This window comes from Typha angustifolia, chromosome 4 (genome assembly GCF_048772165.1).
Source record: "Typha angustifolia cultivar Huaian chromosome 4, ASM4877216v1, whole genome shotgun sequence".
Classification (NCBI taxonomy): Eukaryota; Viridiplantae; Streptophyta; class Magnoliopsida; order Poales; family Typhaceae; genus Typha; species Typha angustifolia.
Window position 1 is genome coordinate 6,254,177 of NC_133242.1, and position 13,545 is coordinate 6,267,721.

A 13,545-nucleotide genomic window follows, 5' to 3' on the forward strand; every position below is an offset into this window, starting at 1 on the left:
ATTGCAGCAGGTAGTTGTTGTTCTCAGTTATTGTGGATGAAACAGATGGTTAAGGATTATGGCATTGAACAAGATACTATGGTGCTTTATTGGGACAACATGAGTGCTATTAATATATCGAAAACTCCTGTTCAACACTCACGTCCAAAACACATTGATATCCAACATCATTTTATACGAGAGTTAGTTGAAGACAAAGTAATAGCACTAGAACATGTTGAGACAGAGAAATAGTTGGGAGATTTGTTTACAAAACCTTTGGATATATAGAGATTTGAGTATCTTCATACTTCTTTAGGGATTTGTGTTTTGGACTAATTTTTTAAGTGATTTATGTTTTAGTTTGCATGTTTTTATTTCATTTCATTATTTTTAGGTTTTTCTTTTACTCTGAATTTTTTTTTGGTTTTAGTTCTAGATTTCTCGAGAGTTTCCTTCTTTCTTTTTTAAAAAAATTGATGCACTTCTAGATTTAAAAAATATATTCTTGACATATAAATATATTTTTTTCCTGATTATGAGTTATTATAGTCAATTTTTTCATCTTGTAGTATATTGTGTCATTTCTAATTTATTCACTCTCTCGACTTCTATAATAATTAAATTAAATTTAATGCACTCATAATGTGTGTATATTCTTGAGTGAGTATGACATGATGAAATATTTTCTTAAATAGCTTACTATTGACCTTGATTTGCACAGTTTGACCTCATGCTTAGTCATCAGTAATGTGGTCAGAAAAGATCAATGAAAAGGGCTACAATGAGTTAGTGTAAAAGTCATCTTGTTTAGAGTCCAATTTGACTCAGTACATTGCTTAAAAATTTTTCAAAAAAAAAGGGTGATATATGTGAATATCTGTTTGCACATCGTCTGATATGTACTACAAGAGAAGGGCTACCTACTCATGTGTGAAAGCCATCATTGCACCTATATGGTTTCAGTAAAAAAGAAAAATAGAAAAAATTCTTATCATGTTATGGAGAATAAGTCGAAAAGTGTAAAATTTTGTACTAAGTCGGTTTGACTACTGTGTTGGATCATTGTTTAAATAGGAAAGTTTATTTAAGAAGATTGTTTCATGTTATCTATGCTCAACTTGCATATGCATATTGTTATGATCAATCAAGATTAATTTATAATTTGATTGATGCATTAGAGTTAATCATAATATGCTCTTGATGATTTGATTGATGTATGTATGATTTATTCCATTTGATTGTCATATTCTATGTCTTGAATCTATTTTAAATTTTTAGAAGTGCATCTCCAAAAATATTTTTTTAGTTTTTTTACTGATTAAAAAAAAATTGGCGTTCGAACGCAGGCTTCTTGAGTTCGAACGCGGTAACTGGCACGTTCGAATGCAGTAACTGGCGCGTTCGAACGCACTCGGGGGTTCTTTAAATATTGTGTCTGAACCCAAGGGTTTTCATCTTCCTCCTTCCAAACCTTAGAAACCCTTCATTTCCTCTCTCCCAAATCTTCAAGATCTTCTCGTTTTTCACCAAAATTTTCACTCCAAACTCTTTCAAAGGTTATTTCTCCTCTGGATCTAGAGTTTTTCATCCGAATCTTCAAGATTTTCATCAGTTTTTGCGAGGTATGATCGTGCATACAATTCTTATTTTTTATTCAAATTAGCCTCTTGATCTTGGTTGATTTTGTGCATTTTTGAGTTTTGATTATGATAGAGTTCATCTCTTGATGTTTCTTGAGCGATTGAATGTAACAACTTTGCTTTTTCTAGTGGAAGATGGATTTCATGGTTTCTAGGATTTTTTTTAGCTTTCTTGTTATTTTTTGTATGCTTTGGGCATGTGTTGAATCTTGCGATTTGTTTTTCTCTCTAGAATGCCTAAAAAAGCTACAATTTTCAAGAAGGCACGGTCGCCTTCCTCACCATCTTCGGCTCCCAAGTTCACTTCATAAAATGCTGCAAGGAGATACAAACACAATTTTGGAACTCATCCAATAATCTGTGAAAGGTCGGTTGTTATCTCTAATTTTTCCGCCTTGGGGATAGAAAAGATGTTCACTGAGCGAGAATGGTTGTTAGTGTGTCGGATGGATGGGACAGCGTATGTCGAGGTTGTCTGGGAGTTTTTTAGTAATGCCACTCTTTTGGAACGATGTATACTGTTCACCGTCCGAGGGGTATCCGTGTACTTGGACTCTGAAGTCATCCATGCTGAATTCCAACTTCCTCATGGCGAGTTCGAGTATCCATCTTCTGATCTTCTTCATGCTGTTCAAGATTATGCTCGTGATGTGTTAATACAAGGGGAAGAGTGGATAGGTAACATGATGCCACATGAGAAACTGACATCGGTAGCTCGCATGTTACATCTCATTTGTCTCTACAACATCACTTCGAAGACTCGACATTCAAGTATCAGTCAGGACCGGGCCTTCCTCCTTCATGCGATGTTGTTACGGGTTTCTATTGATTTGGTTGCTATAATATATGATTCTATTTTGACAGCTACACAAAAAGAAGCTCCTTGTGAAGGTTTGTCGTTTGGTATTTTCATCACCAAACTGTGCACGCAGAGTGGTGTAAGAGTGGACACTACAGAAGCTTCAATTACTACATAGAAACCATTGGATCGGATCACAATTAAGAGGAGTCAAGTTCATAATCCACCGTCTCCTTACAAGCAGACCTCCTCTTCCGCCGCTGAACGTCGATCACGCCGAGATAGCTCTGATGACAACTTTGACGATGACTCATATCACCCTAAGGGAGATTTTTCGCATTTCACTGAATGGTTTGATTAGCTTAGCACTCAGGTGCAAGACTTACAGTTGGCCATGAATGACTTACGAGCTGAGCAAGCTCATTAGGGGACAGTGCTCGACTCGATGTTGTCGATCCTTCATCGTCAGTTTCCTTCTAGTTCTTAGTCTTTGGTAATTTGTGTCAAAACGGGGAAGAGTTAGTTTAGATGTGATCGTGTGTTTAGGGGGAGTTCATTGTATGTTAATTTGCTTGATAACTTGACTTGTATTATTGTGGTTGAATTGGTGACTTGACATGTATTATTGTGTTTGAATTATTTAGTGACTTTTATTATTGTTTAGTGAATGTATGATCTTACACTTCAAATTATTTTCACTTGATCTTGGATTGGTATGCTTTTCATTTGCAGGGATTAAGGTACTAAAACTTTTAGACTTGTTGAATGCTTATTTAGAATTCTTTGTAATTATTGGAAACTAGATGTTTTGTCACAAATTGCCAAAGGGGGAGATTGTTAGGTTTTTAGTGTTGGCAATTGTATACAAAATATTCGAAGTGTTTTTATACATGTACATGAGCATTTATACAAGTTTAGAAAGTATCTGGTTTGAAAGATTACAAGATCAAAGGAGAAAAGTTTTCAGTTCACATCGCGTTCACAGCGCGTTCGCACAGACAGTAATTGGTGTTTCCAAGTGAGTTCGAACGCAAACGCAGGCATTCGCATAGATAGATAATAGTGTTCACAAGCGCGTTCGAATGCGAGCGCAGGCGTTCGCATAGATAGATAATAGTGTTCATAAGCGCGTGCGAACACGAGCATAGGCATTCGCACAGATAGAAAGTGCTATTTTTGTGCGCGTTCGAACACAGTAATGGGCCATTCGAACGCACCCTGCTACGTTCACAGTGTGTTCACACATCTAGAGTAGTGTACTTGTCCGTTCGAACGCAACTTGTGAAAATCAAGCCGCCGCGTTCGAACGCACTTGAGCCCATTCAAACGCACCCAGTCTGTGTTCAAACGTACCTACGAAGTTTGCAATTTTTGGAGTTTCGTGAGTTTAGATAAGACTTGGATTTGGCTCTATCTTAGAGATCTTATATAAGTATGCCCTAACTTTAGGGAGGTTGGTGAAGTAATTTGAAAGAAGATTCTTGAGGTTACATCACTTCTTCAACGAACTAGGTCCGACTCTTCTATAAGATTTAAAACTTTCGTCTTAAGGGCTATCTAGACAAAAGATCAATCTCAAGGGCTACTAAGGTTGGATATCAATCACGAGAAGTAGTGAATCGTGGGTTCTAGCGAGCAAGACTAAGAAAAACAAAGTTGTGAGGATTGACAGGTTGTTTTGTGAGTCAGTCTTGTAACTGCCATTATTCTAGTGATTAGTTTTGATCCGAGTTTGGATCCATGGTTTTTTTCGTTTGGGTTTTTCCACATTAAAATTGGCATTCATCTCTACTTTTGCTTTTTAATATTTCTTCTGATTTTTACTTAAGAAAAGGAGTGATATCACTACCTAGGGTTTAGATACATACTGTGTCTGAGTGTTCTTTCACACTCAATTTAAGTGGTTGAGAAAGTTTGTTTTGACATTGTCAGCAAACCATCAGACGACCACAGTTCCCTACTCAAGTTAACTAAGGATACCACCAAACTTTGAGACAGCTATAAAAGACCTATAAGATAAATGGTTATTCTAAAATGCGTGCCAATGCACCATTTCGAAACACATCTCATGAAACAGCTCCACAGGAATTTTAATAACTTTCATGTTCCTGAATCTTGTAACTTTATGGGTTTTTCTTATTTATTTTCACACATACATCCTTCTAAAAGATTGTATCGAGGTGTATACCTTCTAACGTTGATATATACATGAATATCTCTTAAAACATTTGATTTTGGCATGTATTATTTTTAAATCCTTTTTTTTGTACTCCCCAAAGCAAGCTAATTTGTCCTCAACATTTCATCAATTTAATTGTAAAAAGGTGAAGGTACTTGTAACGTCCCATAAAATTATAAATAAACAAAGTATTCTAGAGTGCGCATGTGATTGGCACATGTGCAGCCTTAAGGTGCACCAATTTCCCTCGTACCTTCTCACATCGGTCCCAAATGATTCCCTTTGTTGCCCTTTTGCCGGAGATGCATTTTGTGTGTCATCTCGTCCCCAAGTGGAGGCTACATCTCATCAGCTTTGAACCATTTTTCGGCCATCGCCATTGTCGTCTCCTCCCCTTGGTTGTTCAGGAAGCTTCCTAAGGGGAAGCTGACAATAGCTTACTTCGGGGCTCTTGTAGCACAGGTGATGTTTTGGGCCAGCTCCATGGTTGCCGACCATGGAGCCTTCCCCTTTGCTATCAGCCACTTTGGCTAGCCACCCATGCGCTATGCACCGAGCACTATGCACACTCCTCTCAACCTCCTCGTCTCTCTAGCATGGTTTTTTATTAGTCTCCCTAGTAGCTCACCAGCTCCCGTGATCGAGTTTTCTTCCCACTAGTATGAGCTCATCTTTGTCTCTACCAATGTCAGCACTTTGTGTGCCTTTTCCTAGGCCAAAAAGGGCTGGCGAATTTGTGGCTAGGTTGTCAACGATGGTGTTCACTAGCAACCACCCCTTCTTCTTTCCTTCGGCTGGGCTTCTATCATGAGTGAGGAAGGAGGGGCACATAGTTCGGTTGAGTTGGGTGCAGTCCAACCAAGCTCAGGCTTGGGTTGGGCTGCAAGCCACCTAGCCCAAGTCTATAGTATGTTGGGTTGTGGCCAAACCCATGTTTGTGATGGGTTAAATTGTAACCCTACCTAGGTAGCTATCTTGGATAATTTGGGCTTCGGACCTGATCTTGGTGGGTTAGAGTTGTGGACTTTGAGTTACTTACAACCTAGTCAATTGCTTTGAACCTTGGACTGACCCAAATGGATTAGTTGCTCTTTAATTATTTTAATTTACATTAGTCATCTTATTCGCTTATCTTTGTCAACTGAGTCTTAATATTAATCATATTTAGATGGTAGTTTCATTAGTCATAATAATGATTACTTATAATGGAAAAGTAGCTCTAATTATTGATCTTTTAAATCATGCTTTAATAATCAATAATGTAAGTTAATTAAATGTTATCTATTCTAATTTGTTTCAGTCGACAATAAATAAGGCAATACTAATCATAATGATAATTGGTATTAATATACCAATTCTACCTTATTAATAAGCGTACGGATTCTTAGATGAACACCCTCAAATTCATAATGGTTATTCGTGGATTACTTAGTTAATTAATTTAGGTACATTTGTGCTTATATTTATTACTTTCATTATCTAGGTAGATTCATTATCATGCGAGGATGATCCATGACGTAGTTAGAGTTGATTATTTTGGAAATGTTGTGAAGCAAGTAAAACCTCCATAGTCTAGGAGTAGTGTATTGCTGAAGTGATATTTATTTTATGATGTCATTGCATTCATATCATGCATGTGTATATATTTATCTACTAATTAGCATAATTATGTTATTTTACTACGTCATGCATGAATTATTGGGTGCATTCATGAGTATGATAATTTTGATGCGCATGTATGATTTATGATGATGACTACTACTACATCACTTGCGCGTATCACTATATTGTTAAGTCCTCTATCAGTAGTGCCCATTTACCTGCTCAGCCTAAGGTCAAGGGACAAAGTGTATATATATTACATATACTTATATCAGCCAATGCGTGAAATCGTGAGATCAGGAGGGGACTATTAGGCACTGCATGCACTAGTTTAAGTAGGCGTAACACTATGAGTACGAAGACTAGACACTAGGTGATCTGAAATTAGGATTGAGAGGTAGTTGTCGTAGACCTTGCGGTACCCAATGATGTAAGGTTAGGGCATCCATGAGTTGTGTGCTCTTGATTTCACTATACGATGCTCCCACTGTATGCAATAATTTTATTGTGTGAGATAATTTTTCCGTGTGCAATGATTTACTAGAGCGGTGATGATGACAAAAATGATATATCTGTTTATGAATAGGGTCCTTAGTTTGATAGCCATATACAATTGATCTTACAATGTCGCCAAGCATATATGAGCAACATTACTACTAAGATGTCTATCTCTCCTCGATGTATGAGATAATGTGCTAGCATGTGTTTATTATGTAATTAATAACTTTGTGAGCCTATGTTATTATATGGTGGTGTTACGAACTAGATCTAGAATGATCTGCATGTAAGAAAATTATGATATTTTTGTAGAAGAAAGCCTCGGAAGTCATAGATTTAATGGCTTTAGGTTAACATGATTTTGAGATGAGAGTGAAATTATAAATTAAAACAGCGGAGGAAGGTTAGAATTAGATAAATTGGTAATTATCCGACGTGCGGCGGTCATCGAAGGGTAGTAGATGTCTAAAAGTACTGATGGACGACTGTAATATAGGGTGGCTCATAGAGATGATGATGATGATTATAATTTGGACATAGAATTAGGGTTCTAAGTTAGATATACTCTTAGGAAATAAATGTAAGATAAACTCAAGGCTAAAATAATTTCTTAGTACTTAGATACTTGGATGATTAAACAAAGAAGCTATATAGAAGTCAGGTATAATGAATCCTACTCGGACTAGCCTAAAAGGTCTATATGGCTCAAACTAAGATTTGCCTTAAAGGGTTACATGACATAACTAAACTTGTCTTAAGGGCTTATATAATAGATAAACATGAATCAATTAAATAATAAAATAAACTCGATCCATTAAGCCTAATGCCCTCATAATGTGATCTGATCTGGTTTGCATCAGAATAGCTCTTTGAGCATATAATGATAACTCATACCTATGACTATGTGATCTTGAGATAACGGATTTAATAGTTTAAATTATGCATATCATATGTTATTTTATTAATACATGTGAGCTATATATATGAGCATGTTGCATGGATGTATTATTACGATCATGTTGGTATACATCTATATATCATATAACATTCTTCTTTACACTACTTTTTGACTGTAGAGGTATATACTTGCTAAGTTTTTTTTGACTGTAGAGGTATTAACTCATCACTTTTTTGTGAAATATTTTCAAATCAGTAGATGACCTCAAGTCTGCGGAGAAGCTGATGAAGATTTATTTATAATTTATTTATTTATTTGATTATTGTAAAATAAGTTAGATGGGTTATAGCCACTGCATGGATATTTGTTCTGATAAGGTGTATGAATATATATTTTGAAACTTACTGTGGCCTGTTATTCTTTTATAAAAACTACATAGGTTGAACCCACATGAGAGACACGTGCATTTGAAGGTGGGTGTTTTAGTACTCTTTTTCTCTGTTAAATTACAAAAATTTTAATTTATAGCTATCAAAAAGGTAACTCGAAGATATCAAGCGCAAAAACGACAGGTCTTGAAAGGCAATTTATATATGTAGATATAAAATTCAGAAAGATATAAATACAAATAATGAACTTTAAAAGGGTATAAACACAAAAAATCCCTAATTTTTACTGTGTCATAAGATGTTAATTCTGGCTCTCGGTACCTAAGGTGACCCACTTGCAAAAGAGCAGACAGAACAGAAAATTTTGCATTGATAAGAAGTGGGATTCCATATATAATTATTGTCTGGGTACATACACATCGTGCATGTTGTTCTCCTCCTAGTGTGAGATCTAAGGCATTTTGTGCATGGGTAGACTACAATGCATCTGTTCATCATCAATTTTGTGGCTGCTTTTAAGCAGGAACAAATCTCTTGTCCTTCACAAAGCATCCAGCTGAATTGCCCTTAAGTAAGTTTACAATGGGAAAAATAAGATAATCCGTTTTAGTGTTAGTTTTTGGCCACTGCTATCAAGTGCTTATAAATAGAGCTTCCTTTCCCTGATCTTCTAACCATCCATCGACCAGTCTCTCCTCTCTTCAGAAAACTGGTATATTTGCAATTGGATTTCAGGTACTCCAAAATGATTTATATCGACATGATCCTTGATTTTATTTGGTTATTAATAGGGTGAAACTTATATCTTTTTCATTTATTCCAGTGTAGTGATTGAAGGATGGGGAAAAGTATTCTGTCTGTTATTGTTCTCCTCCTGGTTACACTTGCTAATGCGCGTGCAAGGCATGGGATTGAGCCAATATCTACGGATAATGGTAAATACCAGTGAATTTTACGGGTGTTGGTTCTTGTTTTATACTTACTAATTAGAGGTTCAATTAAAGAAACAATTTGGACATGATGGTGTACTACAACATTTTTCTCGATGCAATGAAACTTATGGATTATTCCGAAACTCTAAATTATGGGCTGATATGATGGATATTCAATCTTGATTCAAGCAATAGGACAAAAGTAGACCCTTCAGATCATCAGATTCTCTTCGCAATTAGATTACATGCATTATATTGGCACTTTACCAAAACATAACTTCAGTGCCTTACATATATGTATATATTTAAAAAAAATATATGTAGTACATTTTCAGTTGCGAAAGATTTCAGATCAGGTTCGTCTTATATGAGTAACTTTAGTGCCTTTCCCATTTCTAGTTCTGAAAAGATGATGCTATGGATGGTCTAATAGCATCTGTTTTCATTTTTTCTTTGCGCAACTGTAAACTTGCAGGAAACAAGCTGTCCTTCATACAAGACCAGCCTTCAGAGGCCTCCATAACTGAAAATGCATTGGTACACCCTTCAGATAAAGAAAGTCTTTATGATGATTCAGAGTTGAACTTTGACGAATCTATCCTTTCGAGCAACGGTATGCCGATGTTGTTAAACGAGCTTTCTCCCGAGGTGCGCAAAATAACATGACCACTGCTGTAATATTATTAGTAGAGATTTATGTTCCTTTTCTTGATACCTAGACTTCAATATGATGAAGTTTCTTATGTGTAACATGTGCCTTGAAATTTTACATTTCTTTTTTATTTTATTAAGTGTCTACTAAGAGGTATTATTCTTCTTTATTGGCAGGTAGAAGAGAGAGCCTGCTTAGATTGTCGCGAAGCAGTGAAGGATATCATAAGTGAAGTCAGGACACCTAAAATGAGGGTAATTATAATATGGCCAACATTCTTTCTCCTTTGCTTCCTCATAATATTCTAACTCCACTTCCAAACAGATGAAGATATTGAAAATTATTCTTCCATACTGTGAAGAAATAGATGACAATGAAGATCAGGTAAGAATGTTGTCTTCTTAAATAGTCATTAAGAGCTTGGTCATCATACATTTAAGACATTGTAATTTTTCCTTGATTTGGCAGTGCAAGAGAAAGGTCCACAGATTTATTGCTCCACTCCTATCAAATCTTGACAAGCTGAAAGCTAATGATATATGTCGTCTTGCCGGTCTATGCGACGAAGGAATATCATTTTGAGTGCCCTTACTATAAGTCCAGGAGATTGCTATTTATTAGTATGCTCAGAATAACCACTCAAGGGAATGATATGTAGTCATTTGAACATCACAGTAACTATGCATTATCATAACTAGTGTTGGAGTGAAGGAAAAAAGACTATAGATAAAAGCAGCTATTGTTGAAGACTATCTAGCTTTGCTGGTCACATTTTATAAAGATATTGAATCTTGTATGTAACGCACTCGTTCGGCATAGACACGTGCACGCTCACACACTCACACAGCACACGCGATGCACGCAACAGATTGGGCGGGGCCCGTTATACACAGATACACTCCTATGCACATATAATTATGATATCATCAAATAAAACCTACTAACATATCTATGTCCATATAATTCATCACCAAATAAGTCATACTATTAACAAAATAAATCTGTTAACATATGAATGTCTAAGTCTACAATAATACACTAGATAACTATATAATCTGGCAGGGCCCACACAAGTCATGACAAACCATCAAAATACAACTAAAATCACTAAGACATGAGTATACTATGATTCAACCTGTATTATACAAATTATTGTCTAATACAAAGGAATATAAATATCAAATACCGGTACAACTCAATTTCTATATGAACTATCTATACCATCTCACATCTATAGCTCACCTTATCATCGCTCTAAAATATCTCCTCAAGATATCTCAAGTCGCTATCATGTACCACATATCTAAGGGGGTTAGAAAAGAAATAAAGAGTGTCATAAAAAAAAGGCTTAGTGAATAGACCTTATCCTAAAATCAGTAATGCCAAACAGATCATGCTTGATAATATAAATCAAAAAGAGCATTATATCATGAATGAGTATATGAATGTATTCTCAATAATATATAAATGAAAAGTAGAGAACATGTCATCATTGATAAAACTATATAATCCTCGATAATGAATAAATAGATAACCATGTTATACTATTATCATAACTCTCTCTCAAATATGACACATGATGCATACCGTCTATGACCATACTATTGTATCAAATGTAACCATATATGATGTATACTGATCACTCGATAATCAGGTAATCAAATGATAATAAAATCATATGCATTTTTTAACATCTTAGTCATCAACATTAGCTCTATATATCATCATCATACTAGACTACTGTACATAGTTAACAGCCGGTACCCGATCTTAACATCCTGCCCGTAGGCTCAAAGCATACTCTACCATACGCTAAGAGTATTTCAGTCATAATCATACCCTGCCATATGCTAAGGGTGATACAATTCGGACTTCACCAATGTCGTTTCGAGCGTAGATACACTTTAGGAGTGTCTTTGTCTCTTGTTTTAATGTTTAATTCTTAAAAAAATAAGTTTTCTGTATGTCGCGTTCGAATGTGGGTGGAGTGCGTTCGAACACGATTGTGAACGTCTGCATCAGGTTCACACATCCAGAGAGTGCGAAATGTGCATTCGAATACCACGTTCGAATGCACCTGCAAACGCCTGCATCGCGTTCGCAAATTTAGAGAAGTGAGAAATATGTGTGTTCGAACGCGATGCGAACACCTGCATCGCATTCACAAATTCAGAGAAGTGAGAAATAAGTGCGTTCGAACGTGATTAGGTGCATTTGAATGCAGTCAACAAAAATGTACTATTTAGGATTATTTTTGAATTGTTTGGTTAGTTTCTAAAACTGTGGATGACAACCATGGAGTCATTATTAATGAATTAAATATTTTTCCTTGTCTCCTTCGTCTTCTTCTCTCCCGTTCTCTTGATCCCCGGCGACGCCGCTTCTAACCTCCCTCGATCGGCCAATCACCCTAGTCTCTTAAGGGCGGCCCACTCCTCCCTCTTCTTCCAATCTATCCAACACTTGCCCTAACCCTTCCATTACCCATAACCCTTCCACCACCACTTATTCACCTGTGCCACCCCATTAATGCCGGTCCACCACCATCCACCATCATCTAGGATCTTACGCCTCCATCCACGGATCCTAAGACAGACCCCCTAACATTTGTTCACTAATTGGACGATATCTCAAGATCACTATATCCGATTCACTTGAAACTTGATTTTTTAGGAACCTCTTTTCCGGGGCTACAACATATCAAAATCTCATGTCGATTCGATGGCAGCATATTTCGAGATCTATTTCTAAAGTTTCATATCAGATCTTGTCCAGATCTAAAAATTAGAATAGATCAAGCCTTGGCCTCAAAAGGGAGATCGTATCAAGCTGGTATCAGAGCCACCGTTCCTTGGACACGCGCTTCCTATGACAACAACCAGAGCCATGGCTGCACAATGAGATGAGGAAGAAGAGATTCTTCTAATAGAGGAGGGGGAAACGGTTGCAAGGACTTCCACCCGCGGAACCGCCCAACCAAATCAGAATACGGAAGAACCTAGTGTTCAAGTCGTGTTGGGGTCTCTTTTTGAACAAATGACCATCAACAACCAGATGATGATGGAGATGATGTGGGAATTATGGGCGACAAGGGAAGCCATGACGACCGAGAACGCACCATCGACCCCACGACGCGAGTCCACTCCCATGAACCCACCACCACCGGCTCAAAATTTGCATCCACAAGAGCCGCTGCTGCCACCACCCTATGGGCAAAGACAAGCAAGGATGGTTCCACCAGGCCCAATTACAGATGAACCCATTCGACGAGCTAACCACTATGGAGATCACCTTGGAGATCTAGATCCATGGGTGGGGCAATACGAATCTGAACCACGACAAGTTAATCAAAATTGAAGGAGGGATCATCAACCATTCATGGTACATCCTCCTCTAGTCAGACAAGGACTTGGACATGATCCGGATCAAGACAACGACATCCGTGGGCAAATCATGCGTCACTAATTCCCCAAGTTCAAAGGTGGTGATCCAATCGATTGGTTGTATAGGGCAGAGCAATTCTTCGCATACTAGGGAATGGCGGAAGAATAGAAGGTGACGCTTGCGAGCTTCCACCTTGAAGATGTGGTGCTTCATTGGTTTCGAGCAGCCAATGGCAATGAGGCTATCAAAACTTGGGCTAACATTTGCACCGATATCACTCCGCGATTTGGAGCGTTGAGGTATGAAGACTTTGATGCTCTCCTGTCAAAGACGGTGCAAAAGTCCACGGTTGGGGCATACCAAGAAGAGTTTGAGAGAATAAGTAGCCGATGCCAACCCCCATGGATGAATCAGTAACTTCGCAGCACCTTCATCTTCGGGATATAGGGAGACATACAAGCTAACATGAGGGTTTTAAGGCCTAGAACTTTAAAGGAGGCCTTCGAAGATGCGGTGCTTATGGAAGACAAACATCGAGCCATGAAGTTTCATCCGAAATAAAACTGGTCGAGCCAAGGAAGCCGCAATCA

General features: G+C 37.3%; 1 protein-coding gene across 1 annotated transcript; it reads left to right on the top strand.

Moving 5' to 3' along the window:
• The first annotated feature begins 8,579 nt into the window (after window positions 1-8,579).
• Window positions 8,580-10,331, top strand: LOC140759481 (uncharacterized). Its single transcript, XM_073096059.1, has 6 exons — window positions 8,580-8,722; window positions 8,811-8,922; window positions 9,395-9,567; window positions 9,748-9,825; window positions 9,896-9,955; window positions 10,040-10,331. Exons 2-6 carry the CDS (start codon window positions 8,826-8,828, stop codon window positions 10,151-10,153), a joined length of 522 nt encoding a protein of 173 aa, XP_072952160.1. The 5' UTR covers window positions 8,580-8,722; window positions 8,811-8,825; the 3' UTR covers window positions 10,154-10,331.
• The last annotated feature ends 3,214 nt before the right edge of the window (window positions 10,332-13,545 follow it).

Excerpts from the sequence above, each read along its gene's own strand:
- LOC140759481 (XM_073096059.1), top strand. The coding sequence starts at position 8,826 with ATGGGGAAAAGTATTCTGTCTGTTATTGTTCTCCTCCTGGTTACACTT. Across the intron at positions 9,568-9,747 it reads TAAACGAGCTTTCTCCCGAG|GTAGAAGAGAGAGCCTGCTT; the intron begins GTGCGCAAAATA and ends CTTTATTGGCAG. Across the intron at positions 9,956-10,039 it reads TAGATGACAATGAAGATCAG|TGCAAGAGAAAGGTCCACAG; the intron begins GTAAGAATGTTG and ends TTGATTTGGCAG.